Raw genomic sequence first — 17,088 nt, forward strand, 5'->3', positions numbered from 1 at the left:
AATGATACGAAATAATGCATGCCTTATAGCGCAAGACGTCTTATAAATGCCCTGTGATTGATTGGAGATTATGAATGTAGTTATAATGTATCTCAGTGGGATCTTGATATGGAGATTTACATGTAAGTTCTTGAAGAATTACATGGACATGTTCAAATAATTCTAGACCACATAACACCCTTTCAACTAGAATGTGGCTTTCACTTTATGGGATAAAAAAATCCGGGAAGATTTGGTATACTCGTCTAAGTGATGCAAATGACCATCCATACGCTAGATGCAAATGAGACCCTTAAAAAGGTTGTGGAACCCAAAGTTTCATATCTAAGTTCGCTTTATGCATTATTGTACTTAGCTTATTGCATTAGGTATAACATCTTCTAAGCTGTTGATTTGTTAGCAAAATACAACACTGTGCCTGCACGCTGCCATTAAGTTGGAATTAAACACATTTACCCACCCTAGAGGCACTACGAATTTGGTCTTATCTTTACTTATTCTGAGCCAATCCCACCTTCTTGATCCTCAGAATGACGCTTGCTTGTTTGTTATGCTAATGTTGGTTCATTTTCAAAGTCGCATAAGACATGTTCCTAAATGGTTATGTCTTTACTGTTTGGGAATACTGCAATATCTTGGAGGTCCACATAATTGACCTTAGTTGCAATGTCTTCGACCTTTGCTAGTTCATCACCCTACATGATGCCGCACGTGTACATGGGAGTCATTTCGAAGCACTATGCCGTGTGTAATCATCCATTGTTAAGTCCTAACAATGATTTATGAAGACTTATCTTTTATATTGACTAGACGATCCAAGAAGTCAACACCAAGAGTATTGCTCATCAAAATTTTTCTTCACTCATTAGAAAAGAATTAGAAGATTGAAGTCAAGCAGATTCGATCCCAACATAGCCTTGTCGATCGTTACACAAAGTCACTGCCGATGTCTACCTGTTAGAAGCAACCAAGGTATTGGATTGTGTGACCTATCTCATTTCCCACACATGTAGTTCTCAGAAAGAGTTTTGTCGAACTCAGGGCGAACATCTTGAAGTATACTCACTTGGCCATAATGTACTTTTTTTTCCCTTAGATTAGGAACAATTTTCCTACTAGGTTTTTGCTAACCCGACAAGGTTTGAACGAGACACCCAATTTGTGCTGGTCAAACCCCTATATGTGTTTTCTAATACTTGATGCATCTTGAAGATGTCAAGTATTGACATTGCATTAACTCTCCTTTTTCTCCTTAGACTATGGGTTTGTCCCACCGTGTTTACCGTAGCCAAGTTTTGGTGAGTATCTCCTTATATGCACCTTTATTTTGAGACTCGCGTATGCATTCCATGTGCCGAAAGAGAATTGACAATAACAACTGCCATCTCCTGATCATGAAAACCTGATGTGACAACTTTTTAAGTTGTACACACTCAAGGGGGAGTACTGTAAATACTATTTTATTGTTAGTGTGATTTTGTAAACTTAGAGTAGGTATCCCAATATAATTTGAATATATATCAAATTCTCATAAACTTTGTATTAATTGTAAGGCAAGAAAGTCGATCATTATTAGTATAAATAAAGTCATTAGATATAAGGAATGGGACACATAATTGATAGGAGCATATTTAGGCGACTTACTTAGCTTGTTTTCGTGCATCTATGTTGTTAATTCATAGTTGTTTTAGTAGTTTAAGCCATTTTCGTGTGTTTTTAGGTTCATATGGCTAAGGAAGCAAAAAGATGCATTTTGGAGCGTTTTGGAGCAAAATTGGGCTTGGAATGGATAGCATATGATTGGAGCCAAAGTGTTGGACGAATTTGAAGGCCTTGTATTCATTTTGGACATAAAACAAAGGGCCTAGCCCATTCTCTCTTAAACCAACCCCAAGGCCATGCATTTCCTTCCAATTCCAAAGCCCACAATCACTTCAAAAGCCATGCAAAGAACCATCCATTCCATAAAAAACAATCCATCAATTCACATGCAAAACCACCATTAACACACATGCACCCAAACAAAGCCAACCTAGCTAACCCTACATGCATTCTTTATGCAACTCTTCATCATTCCACCATTCATTCTTTATTCCACAAACAAGTCACATGCATTTCCACCTTCCTACTTCATCATTTCACCACATTCTCCCTCTTTAACTCATTTCATTATTCATTCACTTTGCATTCATTCAATTCCACCCCACATGCACCCTTTATTCTTCATCATTGCAACCATGGCACATTTACACCAACAAAACAACTCCCATGCCATGGCCTACTCATATTCCCATTTCCTTTCCAACATCTCACATGCATTTCCACCTTCCTACTTCATCATTTCACCACATTTTCCCTTTTATTTCCACATGCAATTCTTCATCATTGTAGCCACAAACACCTTAAACAAATAGCCATATACATCTCCACTCCTCCTATAAATACCCTTGCATTCATTCATTCAAGGATCATCTCATCTCATTTCATACACAACACACCACAAACATTTCCATTCTCTCCTTAGCCATGAGTCTCCCTTAGAATCCAAAAACCATCTTCCATTTCCACTACTTCTCATCCATTTCCATAATTTCCCAACACTTCCATCCCCCCAACCAACTATCCCTAGACCTTATGCTACAATAAAGAGGAAGATAAGAGGGCCTAAACGTTCATACAATTCAAGATTGAGTTGTTGGAATGTTTAGGCGTTTCTTTGATTTCAATGTTTAATTTCAATTCTCTTTGTTTTGTACGTATGAGGAAATAAACCCCCTTTAGCTAGGGGGTGATTCGAAATATATGTTTATGCTTGCAATATGATTTGAGTACTTCTAATTACGTTTCATAAGTTGTGAATTCAATTTGTTTAACTATTTGATTGATAACCTATTTATGTATGTTTATTGAGAGTCGACGCTTAATTTTCATGCATGAATTTGACGCTAGAATATAAGTGAGTTTCACATAATAGTTATGAACTTATATTCACAAGTAGTGGAGGTTGCTTATAAACAATCGCGTTAAACATATTATTGGCATAAGTTTCATGCAATCATAGTAACGAATGCCTCGTCAACACTTATAGTTTTCATGATGCTTAATGATTCTTGCTTGGATCTCTATTATGCAATTCATGTAGGGAACTTGTGAGGAATGCTTTGGGTTGTCGTATGCAATCATCCAATTCATTAACTTAAGGAAAACTTGACGGTTAATTTAAGCGGACCTAATTAACCCGGGGGGTTGAGAATTCATGATTTATTGAAAAGCAATTGGAAATCGTTTTATATGCAAGTATAACATGTATGGAGATGAACCCCTTAGCTAGCCATTCCATCCATTCTATCCCTTCGTTTTATAATTCTTCCTAGTTTATTAACTTGTTTTGTTATTACAATTTTCATCAAAACAAAACTCCCCTTTTACTTTCTTGTTCTTAGTGCTTAGAATCTGTTTAGTTTATGTTTTAAAATGTTTTGAGTTTTTGGTTTTGTCTTAGTGTTTTAAAGTTTAGTTTCACATTCTTTGAGTCTAGTTTAGTGTTTTATATTGTTTTTACGTTTTTGAGTCAGTTTCCAAGAGATTAACAATCCCTCATAATCCCCGGTCCAGAACGATCCCTACTTACATCCATACTACAATTGTCAAAAAGAGGGTTTAATTTGTGTGCGTATAATTCTCGCATCAATAATTTACCAACGTTCTTCTCTCTTTCTCTCTTCTTTAGCCGGCCATCTCTCTATCCTCTCCCTCAATAATTAGTTTCATAATAGCAGTTGAATTGTATATTTTTTTTGAGAGGAGTATGATATTTATTGATATAAGATAAAACCGTACAAAGCGGAGGTAGTGTGCTTAAGTGGGCCTCGATAAAAACCTTGCCGGGGCTTTCAACCCGATTGAACGGAAAAAGAGCGTCCCGCATGAACAACTAACTTTACCTATCCTCACACCAAGAGAGAAAACAAACAAAATTATAAAGAGTTGTCTTCAATAAGAGTATCTAGCAATAGCTCAGGAGCAGTCCCCCTCCATTGAAATTCATCAGTCCTGCCAATCCCATATCGAGCAAGTCGATGGGCAGCGGAATTGGCCTCCTTTCGAGGGTGAGTACTGTAAATATTATTTTATTGCTAGTTGAATTGTATATTTTTAATTATTTATTTTATTGTGTGAAAGACACAAGAGGAAAACGCTAGTCCATTACTCAAACCTCCCGAATATTAAAGTCAACAATGCTTGGTTTCTTTAGGTTATAACTACAATCATTTATGTATCTGATTTGATATTTGTTTAGAAAAATATTAGAGAGACTAAATTTTATAAACTAAATCTAATAATGGTAGAGTCAACGATACAAGTAAGTCTCATTATATGGTCTCCCAAACATTTTTTTTTTAAATGTAATTTTTCCTTGGTAAAGTTTTATTTATATATTTTTGAAATCAGTGAAGTATTCCTCCATTAGCCAAGCTTGAAAAAGACGCGTTCTAACCTTTATTTAGTTTAACATCAGTCTTATACATAATACATGTATCATATATAAAGAGGGAAAGATGCATAAATCTTACATTTATATGTATGTCTATATCATTAAAAATCTGCGACTTCAGTTCGATCGAAATAGCAGCCGGAAGGGCCTCCATGGGGTAGAAGAGTCAACCTGACCAGACCGGCAGCCCCTTCTTCGACAGTCATGGTCCCTGTATGCCAATTGAAGTCTGTATTGACAAAGCCAGGATGCACACAGTTGATGCACATGTTTGGGTACTTGTTAGCAAGGATTCTAGTGTAAGCATTGAGGGTGGCCTTGGAAATACTATATGCAGGCAGCATCATTGTCCATCCATTCGTTTCGAGTTCATTTTGTTTAAAATCATGCAGAAATCTTGCCAAAACTGCATCCACTTTCTCCTCTGTCAATGTTTCTACATCCCCGAGCTCATTTCTTATCTCTTCACTCGGTATCCTCTGCATAGTATTTGATAACTTCGATTAGGAAATTTAAAGTTTTGTTTCATCGTGTGTTGCTAGCTAGGACATTGAAGGAGATCATATCGATTGAGGCTTATTTCCGAGCATCAACAAGTTAATGAGAGGAGAACGACTATTGTCGATGAATGGAATATAGCATTGAGTAAATCTTCTCTTGCCAGACTCATCCAGATAATGAACATTAACCTTTGTTAGATAATTTTTGTTTCATTGTGTTTTTTTACCTTGAGTTCACTCCTTAGGGAGGAGACATTGACGATTCTTGCTCCTAGAGTGGAGAGTTGCAAGAGTGGGAGAAGAGCCTCGGTTAATCTTTTAACACCGTAGTAATTTGTATTCAAACATTCCTCAGCCTTCTCATAAGTGTATTTAATTGCACATTGAATTTGGTTGACTGCTTTCCCTGAAAGCTGAACAAAAAACTTCTTGTAGTTAAAAGCTGCTGCGAATCTTGGTTGTGGTGTGGCGACATATATATCGTATATTTGTGAGAAGACCTAAGACCTACACCTCAAGACATCACTGTGATGTCTCAGACTAATAACACGACTTCATGTATTCTTAGCATCCCATATGGTGTTCCGTAATTAGCTTTGAGACACCACCATGGCGTCCCTATTTTATGCATGTGCTTCTCATGAGAAATATACTGCTATATAACTTACCCAAGTTGTGGAGTCAATGTCTAGAGATTTTAACTCTTTCTCAGACACCAGCACTCCAGTAGCTCCAGCATTATTAACCTGCAGAAATCAAATGGATAATTTAAGTTATACCCACAGATTTTCACTCAATATTTTGGAGGCCAACAAATACTAGCACTATGTTAATATGTTTGTACATAGGAAATGTACCGATTGGCCTAATATAGGGCTAATAAACAAGTTATTTGGCGCACAGGAACCTTTATTTCTTTATTTGCAAAACCTATTATATGTTTCTTGATTCTCCTTAAATAAATTCAACTTAAACACCATAAATAAACAAGAATATGCAACGAAAAATAATAGACGTGTGTTGAAATCACTTTCCTATATTGGTTATCTAATGAAGGTTCTCAAGTTCCGCAGTCTACATGCTCACCACATTTCTCACATATAAGTAAGGGCAAACAAATAAAGTAAATCTCTACACCGCTACCGCAAGAGTAAAGGCAAACCAAAGAAAAATGCCACAAAAGTGATAGACATGACAAATTAGACATTAGATGCACACATGAAACAATCGCTACACCAGTGAGGCCATGTCAAACTATTGCTAAAATAGCAAGGCCACATCAAATCACTGAAGCGAGACATTGATACCTAACGATTGCCATCGTAGGTCGAGCGTAGGTGTTGATTTTAACCTTTAGTTGTTTCAATATTTTTAAAGGGTAAAATTAATTGGTCATTAAATATAAAAAATTGCTGAATAGGAGCAAGAAAGAAAAATTTGGCGTTACCAAGATATCAAGCCTGCCAAATCTGGCGTTTATGAATTTGGCCAAGGAGTGGATGCTAACTGGATTCAAGACATCAAGTTGATGGAAGACAACATTTGACAGACCCAACTGTTGAAGTTTAGACGTTGCTTCTCTTCCCCTCTTCTCATCCCTGGCTGTCAACACCACCACCACCCCTTGAGATGCAAGCTGCCTCACCACCTCAAATCCAATACCCTTGTTTGCACCGCTAACCACCGCACATCTACAGTAGCGCAACCACTATGACAATTTAAAAAACTTTTCTCCTTATTTTGTGACTGTTTGTTTTCAGTTTTTCTATATTTTACTTTTAAAAAATTGAAAACTGAGAGAAATTTTGAAAACTCAGATAGTTATAAAACGAGTTTAAGTTTAAAATAAAAAATAAAAAAAAAACTGAAAACTAAGAACAAAATAGTTATCAAATGTTTCTTTTAGTAACACGTAATCTTGCAAAGAGATAGTTAAATTAATTATAAAAGTAAATTAAAAACTCATATATATAGAGATTATATATGTACCTCTCTGTCTCTGCTCCATATTCTTGATTGCTTCCCATTCTTTGCTGTATATAATGCTTGGATTTGCCTTGTGATGATATATATTGCTTTCTTCCTGAAACTGTGGAGCTCAACGGATTATATATATACTCGATCGAATCAAGTTCTGAGATTTCTTTCTCAGACAAAAACGAAAATATAATTTCCTTTTCTTTCATTAATTATTATCAGCTAATGACAGATTTGCTTGTATTTGGTTTATGTTTCTACATATGGCATGCATGTACCAACCAGAGCCAGTATTTCGGTCAGCAATGATCATCTCATTGGACTGGCTTTCCGAATTCTCCTCTGGCGCGGGTAGGGTTTTTTTATTTTTTTATTATTCTTAGTGGTTGAGGTTTTTTATTTTGGATCAGGATCCTCTCCTAAGCAAATGGTGAGGATCCTTTTGATCAGACTCATTGGACCGTTCAAATTTTATCTAACGACTATAAATAGAGGGTTTATCTAAAAGTTATAATAATTGTAACCATTGGATAAAATTTGAATAGCTCAATAAATCTGGCTAGGAAGATCTTCATCATTTGCTTAAGAGAGGATTGATCCTTTTATTTTAACATTTTCTATCTCTTGAAGTCACATCACTTGAATGGGTCCAAGTTTTATACTTCAATAGTTGATGAGCTGATTACTTATATATATATATAACGCTCTGGTAAGGAGTTTTCTGTTTGATGATAAAAAAATGAAATCTAAAAGTAATGTTTCTCAGTACTCAATAGTAATTAAGATGATTGGCTTAGAAAATAAATTGCCGAAATTTAAAAATAAAATATTTAATAGTTGTAAAAGTACTCTAGGTATATCGTAACACTGAATGCTACAACGAAACAATTATTAAGATCTCCACTTAAGGATGGGGAATTTTTTTTCTAGCGTCCGCCATTTTAAACGGGTATTTCATGTGTTGCAAAATGATTGAAGGAACATCCAAAAATATATTTTTTTTTCACTTATATTATGACCTATAGAGTGCCTCCTAGATACCCGTACTTGAAAAAAATTTCTCCTAAATATGACAGATAGAGTCAAAATAGAGGCAGAAAAACATATTCTTTTATGTATGCAAAAGCCTGCATAATCCATCAAAAAAAAAAAAAAACAAAAAAAAAAAATATCAAAAGCCTGCATAACCTGAAATATTATAAGATTGATGAGTTTATGTTGGTATCTTATATAGGTTGCTACAGTTAATGGTAACTATTAGTAATAAAAAATTCTGGTAAGCATGGTATAAAAGTTAAAATTCTGGTCAGCATGGTATAAAAGTTTCAGTTTTCAACCTGTGGGACATAGGGTACTGAGATGAGATAAAAATATATTCTAGTCTAAGATTTTTTTTTTTTGGACAAATACTCTAAGAATATGTTTAGTTAATATAAATTAGCATTTGCTTACATATTTTGTGTGCATGAACACATTTTTTTATAAAATGAGAAGGAGAGAAGGAGAGAGAGAGAGAGAGATAGAGAATGTGGGGGAAATGGGAGGTTTTTGTTTTTTGTTTTTTTTTTTTAATTTTAAATATTAGAGATATTTTAATATCACCTGTAAGACCAACTCTAATGGTGGGCTAAAAGCCAAATTGCCCTCCAAAATTTCCCCCCAAACCCACTCCAATCCAAGAGGAAATTTTGGGTTAAATACTAAATGCTAAACCAATGCCAAATTCCCCTCAAAATTTAGCCCAGAAATCGGAGTGGACTCCACCCAATATTTATCGGAATTTAAATTTGTTTAGGTTAAAATGTTCATAAAATTAATTTACGATAGTCTACATATTTAAAAAAAAAAATTAATTTAACAAAAAAAATAGCCTAAGTTCATCTTTTAATAATCCCGGGCTAAAATTTTAGGCTAGAACGGTTGAAGCAAAAAAGTTGTTTCTGAGCTAAAAGCTAAATTTTCCGGGCTAAAAAATTTGGCTTTTAGCCCAACCATTGAAGATGGTTTAAGTGAGGCTTCAATAAAAAACAATAAAATTTGGACCTGTGAAATTACATTTTTGCCCATCATTTTTTTTTGTGTGATAGAAGATTAAGTTGCCTTTTCATCTTCTTTTGATTGACAAAGAGTGTCACATCCCGGTCCGGGGCGGATCATTTCCCGGGCCCGCTCCACCACCGTAGCACGATATTGTCCGCTTTGGGCTTACCATTCCCTCACGGTTTTGTTTTTGGGAACTCACGAGCAACTTCCCAGTGGGTCACCCATCATGGGATTGCTCTAGCCCCCTTCTCGCTTAACTTCGGAGTTCCTACGGAACCCGAAGCCAGTGAGCTCCCAAAAGGCCTCGTGCTAGGTAGAGATGGGAATATACATTTAAGGATCACTCCCCTGGGCGATGTGGGATGTCACAATCCACCCCCCTTAGAGGCCGACGTCCTCGTCGGCACACTCGCGACCAGGGTTAGGCTCTGATACCAATTGTCACATCCCGGCCCGGGGCGGATCACTTCCCGGGCCCGCTCCACCACCGTAGCACGATATTGTCTGCTTTGGGCTTACCATTCCCTCACGGTTTTGTTTTTGGGAACTCACGAGCAACTTCCCAGTGGGTCACCCATCATGGGATTGCTCTAGCCCCCTTCTCGCTTAACTTCGGAGTTCCTAAGGAACCCGAAGCCAGTGAGCTCCCAAAAGGCCTCGTGCTAGGTAGAGATGGAAATATACATGTAAGGATCACTCTCCTGGGCGATGTGGGATGTCACAAAGAGTGTTTTATTAATTAATAGAGATTAGAGAATAAAGGAATTGAATTAAGAACTTAGGAATAAGTGAAATTAAAAAAGAGAATTAGATTAATTAGTTCTCTAGTTGTTCCCATTTCATATGTGCTAGTAAATATAAAAAAGAAATGAAAAAGTAAAGTAGTTATTCATAGTACAATACGTACGCATTACGTTGAGCTTTATATTTCACATAATAGTATACCGTAAAGAGATATACATTAAATCTACAATATTGGCAATGCTCTAAGTAGTAAAGAAATGACTACTTAGTACTACAGTCTAGTAGTATTCTTCTTCACTTGTAAGTGAGAGGTCTTAGATTCAATTCTCGCTAAAGGTGAATTTGAACCACATTATTGGTAGCCCATTGTGAGGCTAAGCCGAACCCTCTCCCCATTAGTATATACTATCGTTTGCTAAAAAAAAAAAAACCATAAAAAGCGTGTACATTCTATATCATATATACTTGATGTTAGGCGTGCACGTTGGTAAGAATTAAGAAAACTTGTTCATCAAATATATGTTCACACCATATTTATCAGAACAAACCATTATATATCAAACCAGTGGAGGACAAGGTTGAATGTTAACAACAAACAATTCCAATTAATTGGAAACATCTTCCAGGAAAAAATATGGACTTTAACTAAGGAATCATAATTACATCAGTTATATATAGAATTTAACCTGCCAAGAAATGAGATGTAAGATTTGGCGATCCAATATAGAAGCCTCGCACGAATTCAAGAACGTTAACTCGATCAGCAGTAAATTACATGCAGGAAGCTGGTCCGTAAGTTTTGTTTTCGTAGTCGAGATGAGGAAGCAAACGTACGTGCATGGATTTATATAGCCGAAACTGACAGAGTTGGAAATACCGAAGAGAATAGTAGATACTAGGAATAAGTATGAGATGCTGTGGCTCACACTGCCCAATCTTTACGTTCAGCTTGGTACCATCGCCGCATAGGTCATGAGTTGGAATTTTTTTTCGTTTTGTTAGGGATGTACCGGATACGTTAATGATTTTCTTCATATTCTAATTAATTCTTAGTTTAAGTTTGTACCACACTAAACCACCTAATCCCAAGATCAATGGGGAAAAAACATCTTGGAATCAAATTTGTGCACTGCCGTGTAGGTCCGGTTCTGAGACTTTTGAGGCTTGGGACGACCTCAAAATGTGTTCTAACTTCATATAAGAAAAATTATTTGTTTTCACATGTAAGACTTCGATAAAATTACACTTAGAAAAACACTTCAAACTCAATAATTTAGACATAGAAAAAACTAATTTATTTTGTATTGAAAGAAGGGAACCAAAGACCCACGGGCTTACAAGTAAATAGATGATGAGTTTTGTTTCCTTTCTATTTGAACTTTTAAAGTATTTTTATATAACTCGTGAGGTGATTTTTCTTATTTACTTTACCTTGTCAATATGGGACTAAAAAAATAGTCATATTTTTGAATCTTTAGTTGATATATATAGGCAATGAACGAGACATGCATCCATTAATTTCTTGAAGGATTAGCTAGGGATACCAAATTTTTAAACCAAATTTTGTAAACCGTATGAAGTGATTGTTGATATTGGATTATTACTTAAGTGTTGATTAACGCACTTATTTCTTATTAGTGATATGTCATTTGTGTTGCAAACTTGGTCTAAAAATTTGGTCTACGCATTATGCTTTGTTGAAGGTTAGACTTGAATTGGAATAAATGTCTGAAAATTGCAGCCCACACAACTACTAGCTAGCAATTAAAAAGAAAGTAACAACCAAAGAAAAATTGGTAAAAAATGGAAAGAATAAAGAAAAGCACATATCATTTCAAACTTAAGACCTTTCGTTAATTTTAAACCACAGAAACCATTGCTTCTGATTAAACTTCTTGATCATTTAACCAAAATTTTAAAAATTTATACTCTTACGAAAAGAAACTCCAAACTTTTAAAAATTTTATACTCTTATGAAAAGAAATTCATAAAAAATGGAACATACCCAAGACCTCCTCGTTAATTTTAAACATCATGAACCACTACTTCTAGGTAAACTTCTTAATCATTTGACCAAATTTGATAAATTTATACCCTTATAAAAAGAAATTGGTAAAAATTAGAAAGTAAATAAACATATAGCAATTTGAACTCCTTGTTAATTTTAAACAACATAAACCACTAGTTCTAGTTAAACTTCTTGGTCATATATCCAAATTTTATAAATTTTGTAAATTTTATACTTTTATGAAATTATATGAATATAACACCCAAAATAATTTTGGTGCCCCCAATTTTTTTGGGCCCCAGACGATCGCCTAGCTTGCAATGGGCCTGGGCTGGCGCTACTACTATGAAGAGTGGAGATGCACAAATTCGTTAACTGGTAAAATAACAAACAAACTTAAATGGCCCAAGGACGGGGGAGTGGTGCCGGCCTAAGGCTCCCCGATGGTCAAGTACGTAAACAATATTTGAGACTCAAGCAATAAGCTAGAATAAGTGTATCATAATTGCTTTACGATAGATGAACCTTATAAGTGTGTAACTATACTAGTTGAGATAGAATTCTTTTAGGATATAAAATCCAAACCATGAGAGTCCAGGGGATATCTAGAAGTATATATTCATCCTCTTAGGAGTGTGAAACTTGCGGTACATGCCAATTCCTAGATTGTAGAAACTCCAAGAATATGGGAAACTTGGCCGATTCCTTACGAGATTAGGTTTCCGTATCTTTTAAAACAAGCATGGTCAATCTTAGTTAAGTCGTCGGACTTCGCCCACTACTCAAGAATAGGATGATGTGTTAGAAAGCCACTCATTTGATGTAATAGCTTTTGGAATACTTATTTTGTTAAACTCATGCCGAGTTTAATGGAAGGACATTGTTTATTGTTAATTACTATTTAATGTATTATGTGTTTAATCAATAATAGGATCCAAGGAATGTGTGAAGTCTAGATTTTGTGTTTGGCTTTTGTTGCCCTAAAAATTACAAAGCCTACGTGGCGCGCATGCCGAGTAACTAATGAGCTAATTACGTCCTTTGGTTGATGAGCCTAGCCGAGGAGTACAATTTGTTGATGTTGTGTTGAGCACGTTGCTAACTTCTTGATCTGGCGATTGCGGCTGAGGAAGGAACAAGTCTCGACCTTTGGGTTCTCAAGCTTAAAGACAAGGTTGCTAGTTCTGCGAAGTTCACGAATCGTCAGTGCCGAATTCGGTCATAGTGATTATATTTGTAAGAATATAAGCACATCGAATCGACACTAGACTATATGGACACAAATACTCAAAAGAGATGTATGTTTTGATGGTAAATGTGGTTCAGCCGTCAGAATGCTGAACTCTGAAACTCACTTGTGAATATCCAATCATAAAATCACTCGGCGTTCAATGTGTCGAATGTTGTAACTTGTAACACCTTACTTCGCCGGGAAGGCTAATAAGATGACCTCTGCCAATAAGGATTCGAAAACCCTTCTCGACCGAGACTTGGATAGGTAACTAGTTGGCCTTGACGCAATGCTGTTTATCCAAACTGAAGGTGTTTGCCGGTTGCCTTCACAGTGCTGTTTATCCAAACTGAAGATGTGTCGGTGAAAAAAAAAATTAAAAATCTCAAGATGTTTGAGAGGTTTGCGCAGGGCAGTTGTGTGTTGAATTGGAGGGGGCTCGAATGATGCATTATGCTATCTATTTATAGCAACAATCCTTCTTCAGATCAAGTTGAAACCACATTTGGATTAGGACTTCTTATTTTGATCCAACTTTATCTCGACCAATCCTACTCCTATTAGGACCTTGAACTCACCCCCCATTTTCAGCCCGTATTTATTGACGGTCGAGAATCCATATTGCATTAGGACCTCTTATCGTACTGGGACTTCGACCCATCCGCTCATCCAAATTACTCCTTCTTGCAATAGGGCTCGACCACCTTCACTGAACGGCCTAGGACCACCAAGCAGCCCATAGTACATTTGGAAAAGCTTTAGGCTGAGCATAAACCTATGCTCGGCCCAATAATATTATTTTGGGCCCAAACATTGCCCCTTCGCTTCCCCCTCGCTTCTAAGGTCTTCGGCCTAGAATCCCTTAGCCGATTTTTGACCTTGAAGAAGTGAACCCTAACAAGATAACTATGGGATAATGAAAAGCCTCATATATCCCATCTATCGAGCGCATTTATGAACCACGATCGCACGATCTAAATTCCCCCGCACGTCTTGCCGCTTGTCAATCCCTTGGTTAACCTAGCAACCCTTAATCATGACCCTCGAAAACATGCGTCAGCCGAAACGCTTCTTCCACATTAATGCATTAAATCCACTGCAACACGTAATCGTGTGTCCTCAAACCATGAAAACCTAGATCCTATCCCCGAGATGCCCTAGATATCCATAATGATTAGTGATTTCCCGGTCAATTTCGCCCCAAAGTTTGAAAGTCAAACGCTTCAGAAAATCAAACGTTTTAGAAAATCAAACGTTTAACCTTTCTCTCGAAATGCTTATAAATCCTTGAACCCCTTCCATTTGCATTTTACGACTCCAAAACTTTTGAAAATCCTTTCACCATTTTGCTTTCAAAATCCCAGAAAACCTAAGCTTTTTAAACCAGAAATTCTTCCTTCAAACCCAAAAAACATTCAAATCTTCATTGATGGCTTCCTTTATCTCACAGTTTTCTAACGAGTGCAACAAATGCAAGGATTTCATTGATCGAAACGCCATTAAGACTCTACACTTCGAGAATGATTTGAGCACCACTCATCAAATCCTGGGGCCACTCTTGAAGGACGCAGTGCCATCATCCACCACCATGCTGTTCAAGGCTCACTGCCTGACACCTTTGCTGCAAGGATTTGATGGGTTAAAATGGGACATGACAAAGCCCCAATGAGCCTGGCCTACGACCGACGTAAACTGGGCTGCCTGGGTTGACCGGATGGAAAAATTCTTCAGTTAAGATGGTCAAGAGCCTTCAAGAGAAGAAGTTTAGAAGTTGCACAAGAACTTCTTCAACTACAACACCCTCATCCTCCATTTTGCTGGCCGAGGGGATGCGAGTCTACGGAAGGGAGAACATGAAGCTTCCTATTTTATTGGTACAACAAGTTTATTTGTTGTACCAAGTCAAACAAATGCTTGGTCGAAAATATGCCGGTGGCTGAAACCCTGGCTAGTGGTCACACCCTGGCCCTCAGCTCAGCCATGCTTGCCAATCTCTTGCGTAGCCTGGCCGAAGTGACCATCAACAAAATCAACCCACACCAGAATGGACCCTTATGGGTTTTCTAACTCTGGCTGCAGGTTTATTTTGCCACTCTTTGCTTAGAGATCTCTAGCAATGTACCCACTGAAGCACTCAACCTTCAGTTAGCTTCTCAACCGGTGCCTCCTCATCGGGCCGAGGAAGTCTTCAAATACTTCTTCAGTCTAGACGTTTTTTCTGACGAATTTTTAATATGCCGTCGTCAAGAGTACCCCTCCTCAATTAGGCTTCCAACATCGGCATGAAACGAAGCTGAGGATGCTGGTCTTCATCAGAATTTATTAGTTTAAAATAAATATGGAAAATGTATGTACAAGTGGGGAAATTTTTTAAATGAACGAATGTTTAATTAAAAAAAAACTACAATAAAAAGTCATCAGAGTCAACTTCTATAGTCAGTTGTGTTGGGTCGGGGGCCTGGGAAGTCAAAGTAGTATTAGGAAGTGTAGCGGCGGGAATGTTAAAGCCGGACAGCTGAAGCGCGGCGATGATCTGGGCCATCTTAGACTCTTGGGTAACAATATGAGCTTCCTTGATGGAGATGTGGGCAGACTGCGTCGCAATGTGCTTACGTTGGACTGCCACCTTTCGTTACTTTCTCCGTTAATGATGCGACTTGTCTTATGGTAGAGGTGGGAGAAGAGGTTCATGTCTCACGATGGTGGGAATTTCCCATACCCCGATACACCTTCCTCGGCCTAGGTTCGAGTCTCTAGTCGAGGGTATTTGTCATGATACGGAGACCCGCATCCTTGGGGAGGGGGGGAGGCACCTCCTCCATCAGGGTGTCAGGGGGAAGGTCCTTAAAGATAACCTAGCTCCTCTCCATCATAGTAGCCTATAATTATAAAAGCAAGTTAATTAATATTTATATAACATTTATTTAAAATGAATAAGAATTATAATTTAAAAATTACAAAAACTTACATGGAGCCCCTCTGTGAACTCATCCTTGGGCCACACATACACTTCCTTGAATGTGTAAATCTCCGGAAACTTCGACCCTGCCTGCATTAAAAAATAATAAAAATTAGTTATTAGTTGTGTAATTTAGAGTAAGAGTAATAACTTTTTTTTGGAAAAATTGTGGTTACCCGACGTTACTCCTTCATCCTATATTAAAAGCGTCGGGTTCTTCTTCGACCCATTTATTGCGTTGGCCTTGGCTCTTTTCTATTAAAAAGAAATGAACCGTATTAGTGCCGATATTAATTATAAAGTATTAAAATAAATTAATAAATGGAATTGAAGTATTAATAAAATATTATTAATCTATAATAATTTATATAATTCACTTACCAAGTATTTTTTGTCCTGAAAAATGGGTGCAGAGCCAAGCCCAATTTTCAGGGCGCTTCACCAACTCTAAGGGGCACCCGTGTGCTAGAGCGTTAGCCGGATCGTCGAATCTCTCGAAATACTTGTGGAGGTCGCTCTTCCACTGAGTGAACCGGCCAGTGAAAAGTTCTTGGATGTAGTTGGCTTGAGTGGCATCAAGTCCTCGAGGTCATAGTGATGCTGCAAATACGAAACAAATTAATCAAAGTTAACAATTATTAAATTTCACAACTTTACTTACAAAATAATGAACAAAAAAAAAAAATTTACTAATAGACACGAAGGACAAAGTCCTTGGTCTCCTATAGGACAAGTTTCTAAGACTCACACTGCATGAGGCAGTGGTGATGCACAATGGAGCCAACATCATGGACCAAACGATCATGCTGCTCCTTCCTTGCTGCCGCCCGATGTCGAGCATCCCACGAAATCTTTATATGCTCCTGGGTGGTGCGGGTGAGCTATGACATGCCCATGAGCTTGCATGGACCCTTTATTTTTTTACGACTTGCAAAATGAAATAAGTTAGTGTAAATATAATTTAAATAATTTGTGAAAAATTTGACAGAACTTCCCTTAAAAATACAACATTTCCCATAACCTACAAATAAATAAGCAACACAACGAACACAAGTACACAACAATTCAAATATATATGAACTGAATAAAAGTATATTAAATTTATTCGATTAAAAATTTGGACAAAACAAT

At 37.0% G+C, this 17,088-nt stretch overlaps 1 protein-coding gene across 1 annotated transcript; it reads right to left on the reverse strand.

The window, feature by feature from the left end:
- Positions 1-4,560: 4,560 nt before the first annotated feature.
- On the reverse strand, positions 4,561-7,022 carry LOC125471149 (short-chain dehydrogenase/reductase 2b-like). The gene is made up of 5 exons (XM_048571244.1): positions 6,985-7,022; positions 6,443-6,686; positions 5,664-5,741; positions 5,223-5,408; positions 4,561-4,974 (listed from the first exon to the last, which is right to left on the reverse strand). The coding sequence occupies exons 1-5, from the start codon at positions 7,020-7,022 to the stop codon at positions 4,597-4,599; spliced, it is 924 nt and encodes a 307-aa protein (XP_048427201.1). The 3' UTR covers positions 4,561-4,596.
- Between the last annotated feature and the right edge of the window lie 10,066 nt (positions 7,023-17,088).

This window comes from the organism of the source record quoted next, unplaced genomic scaffold (genome assembly GCF_019419815.1).
Source record: "Pyrus x bretschneideri cultivar Hongxiangsu unplaced genomic scaffold, Pyrus_bretschneideri_v1 Contig58, whole genome shotgun sequence".
NCBI classification, from domain to species: domain Eukaryota; kingdom Viridiplantae; phylum Streptophyta; class Magnoliopsida; order Rosales; family Rosaceae; genus Pyrus; species Pyrus x bretschneideri.

Bases quoted from the DNA above. Each gene is read 5' to 3' on its own strand.
- LOC125471149 (XM_048571244.1), bottom strand. From the start codon at position 7,022: ATGGGAAGCAATCAAGAATATGGAGCAGAGACAGAGAG. The intron at 5,409-5,663 runs GTAAGTTATATA...TTTTTTGTTCAG, and splicing joins ACATTGACTCCACAACTTGG to CTTTCAGGGAAAGCAGTCAA. The intron at 4,975-5,222 runs GTAAAAAAACAC...AATACTATGCAG, and splicing joins CCCTAAGGAGTGAACTCAAG to AGGATACCGAGTGAAGAGAT.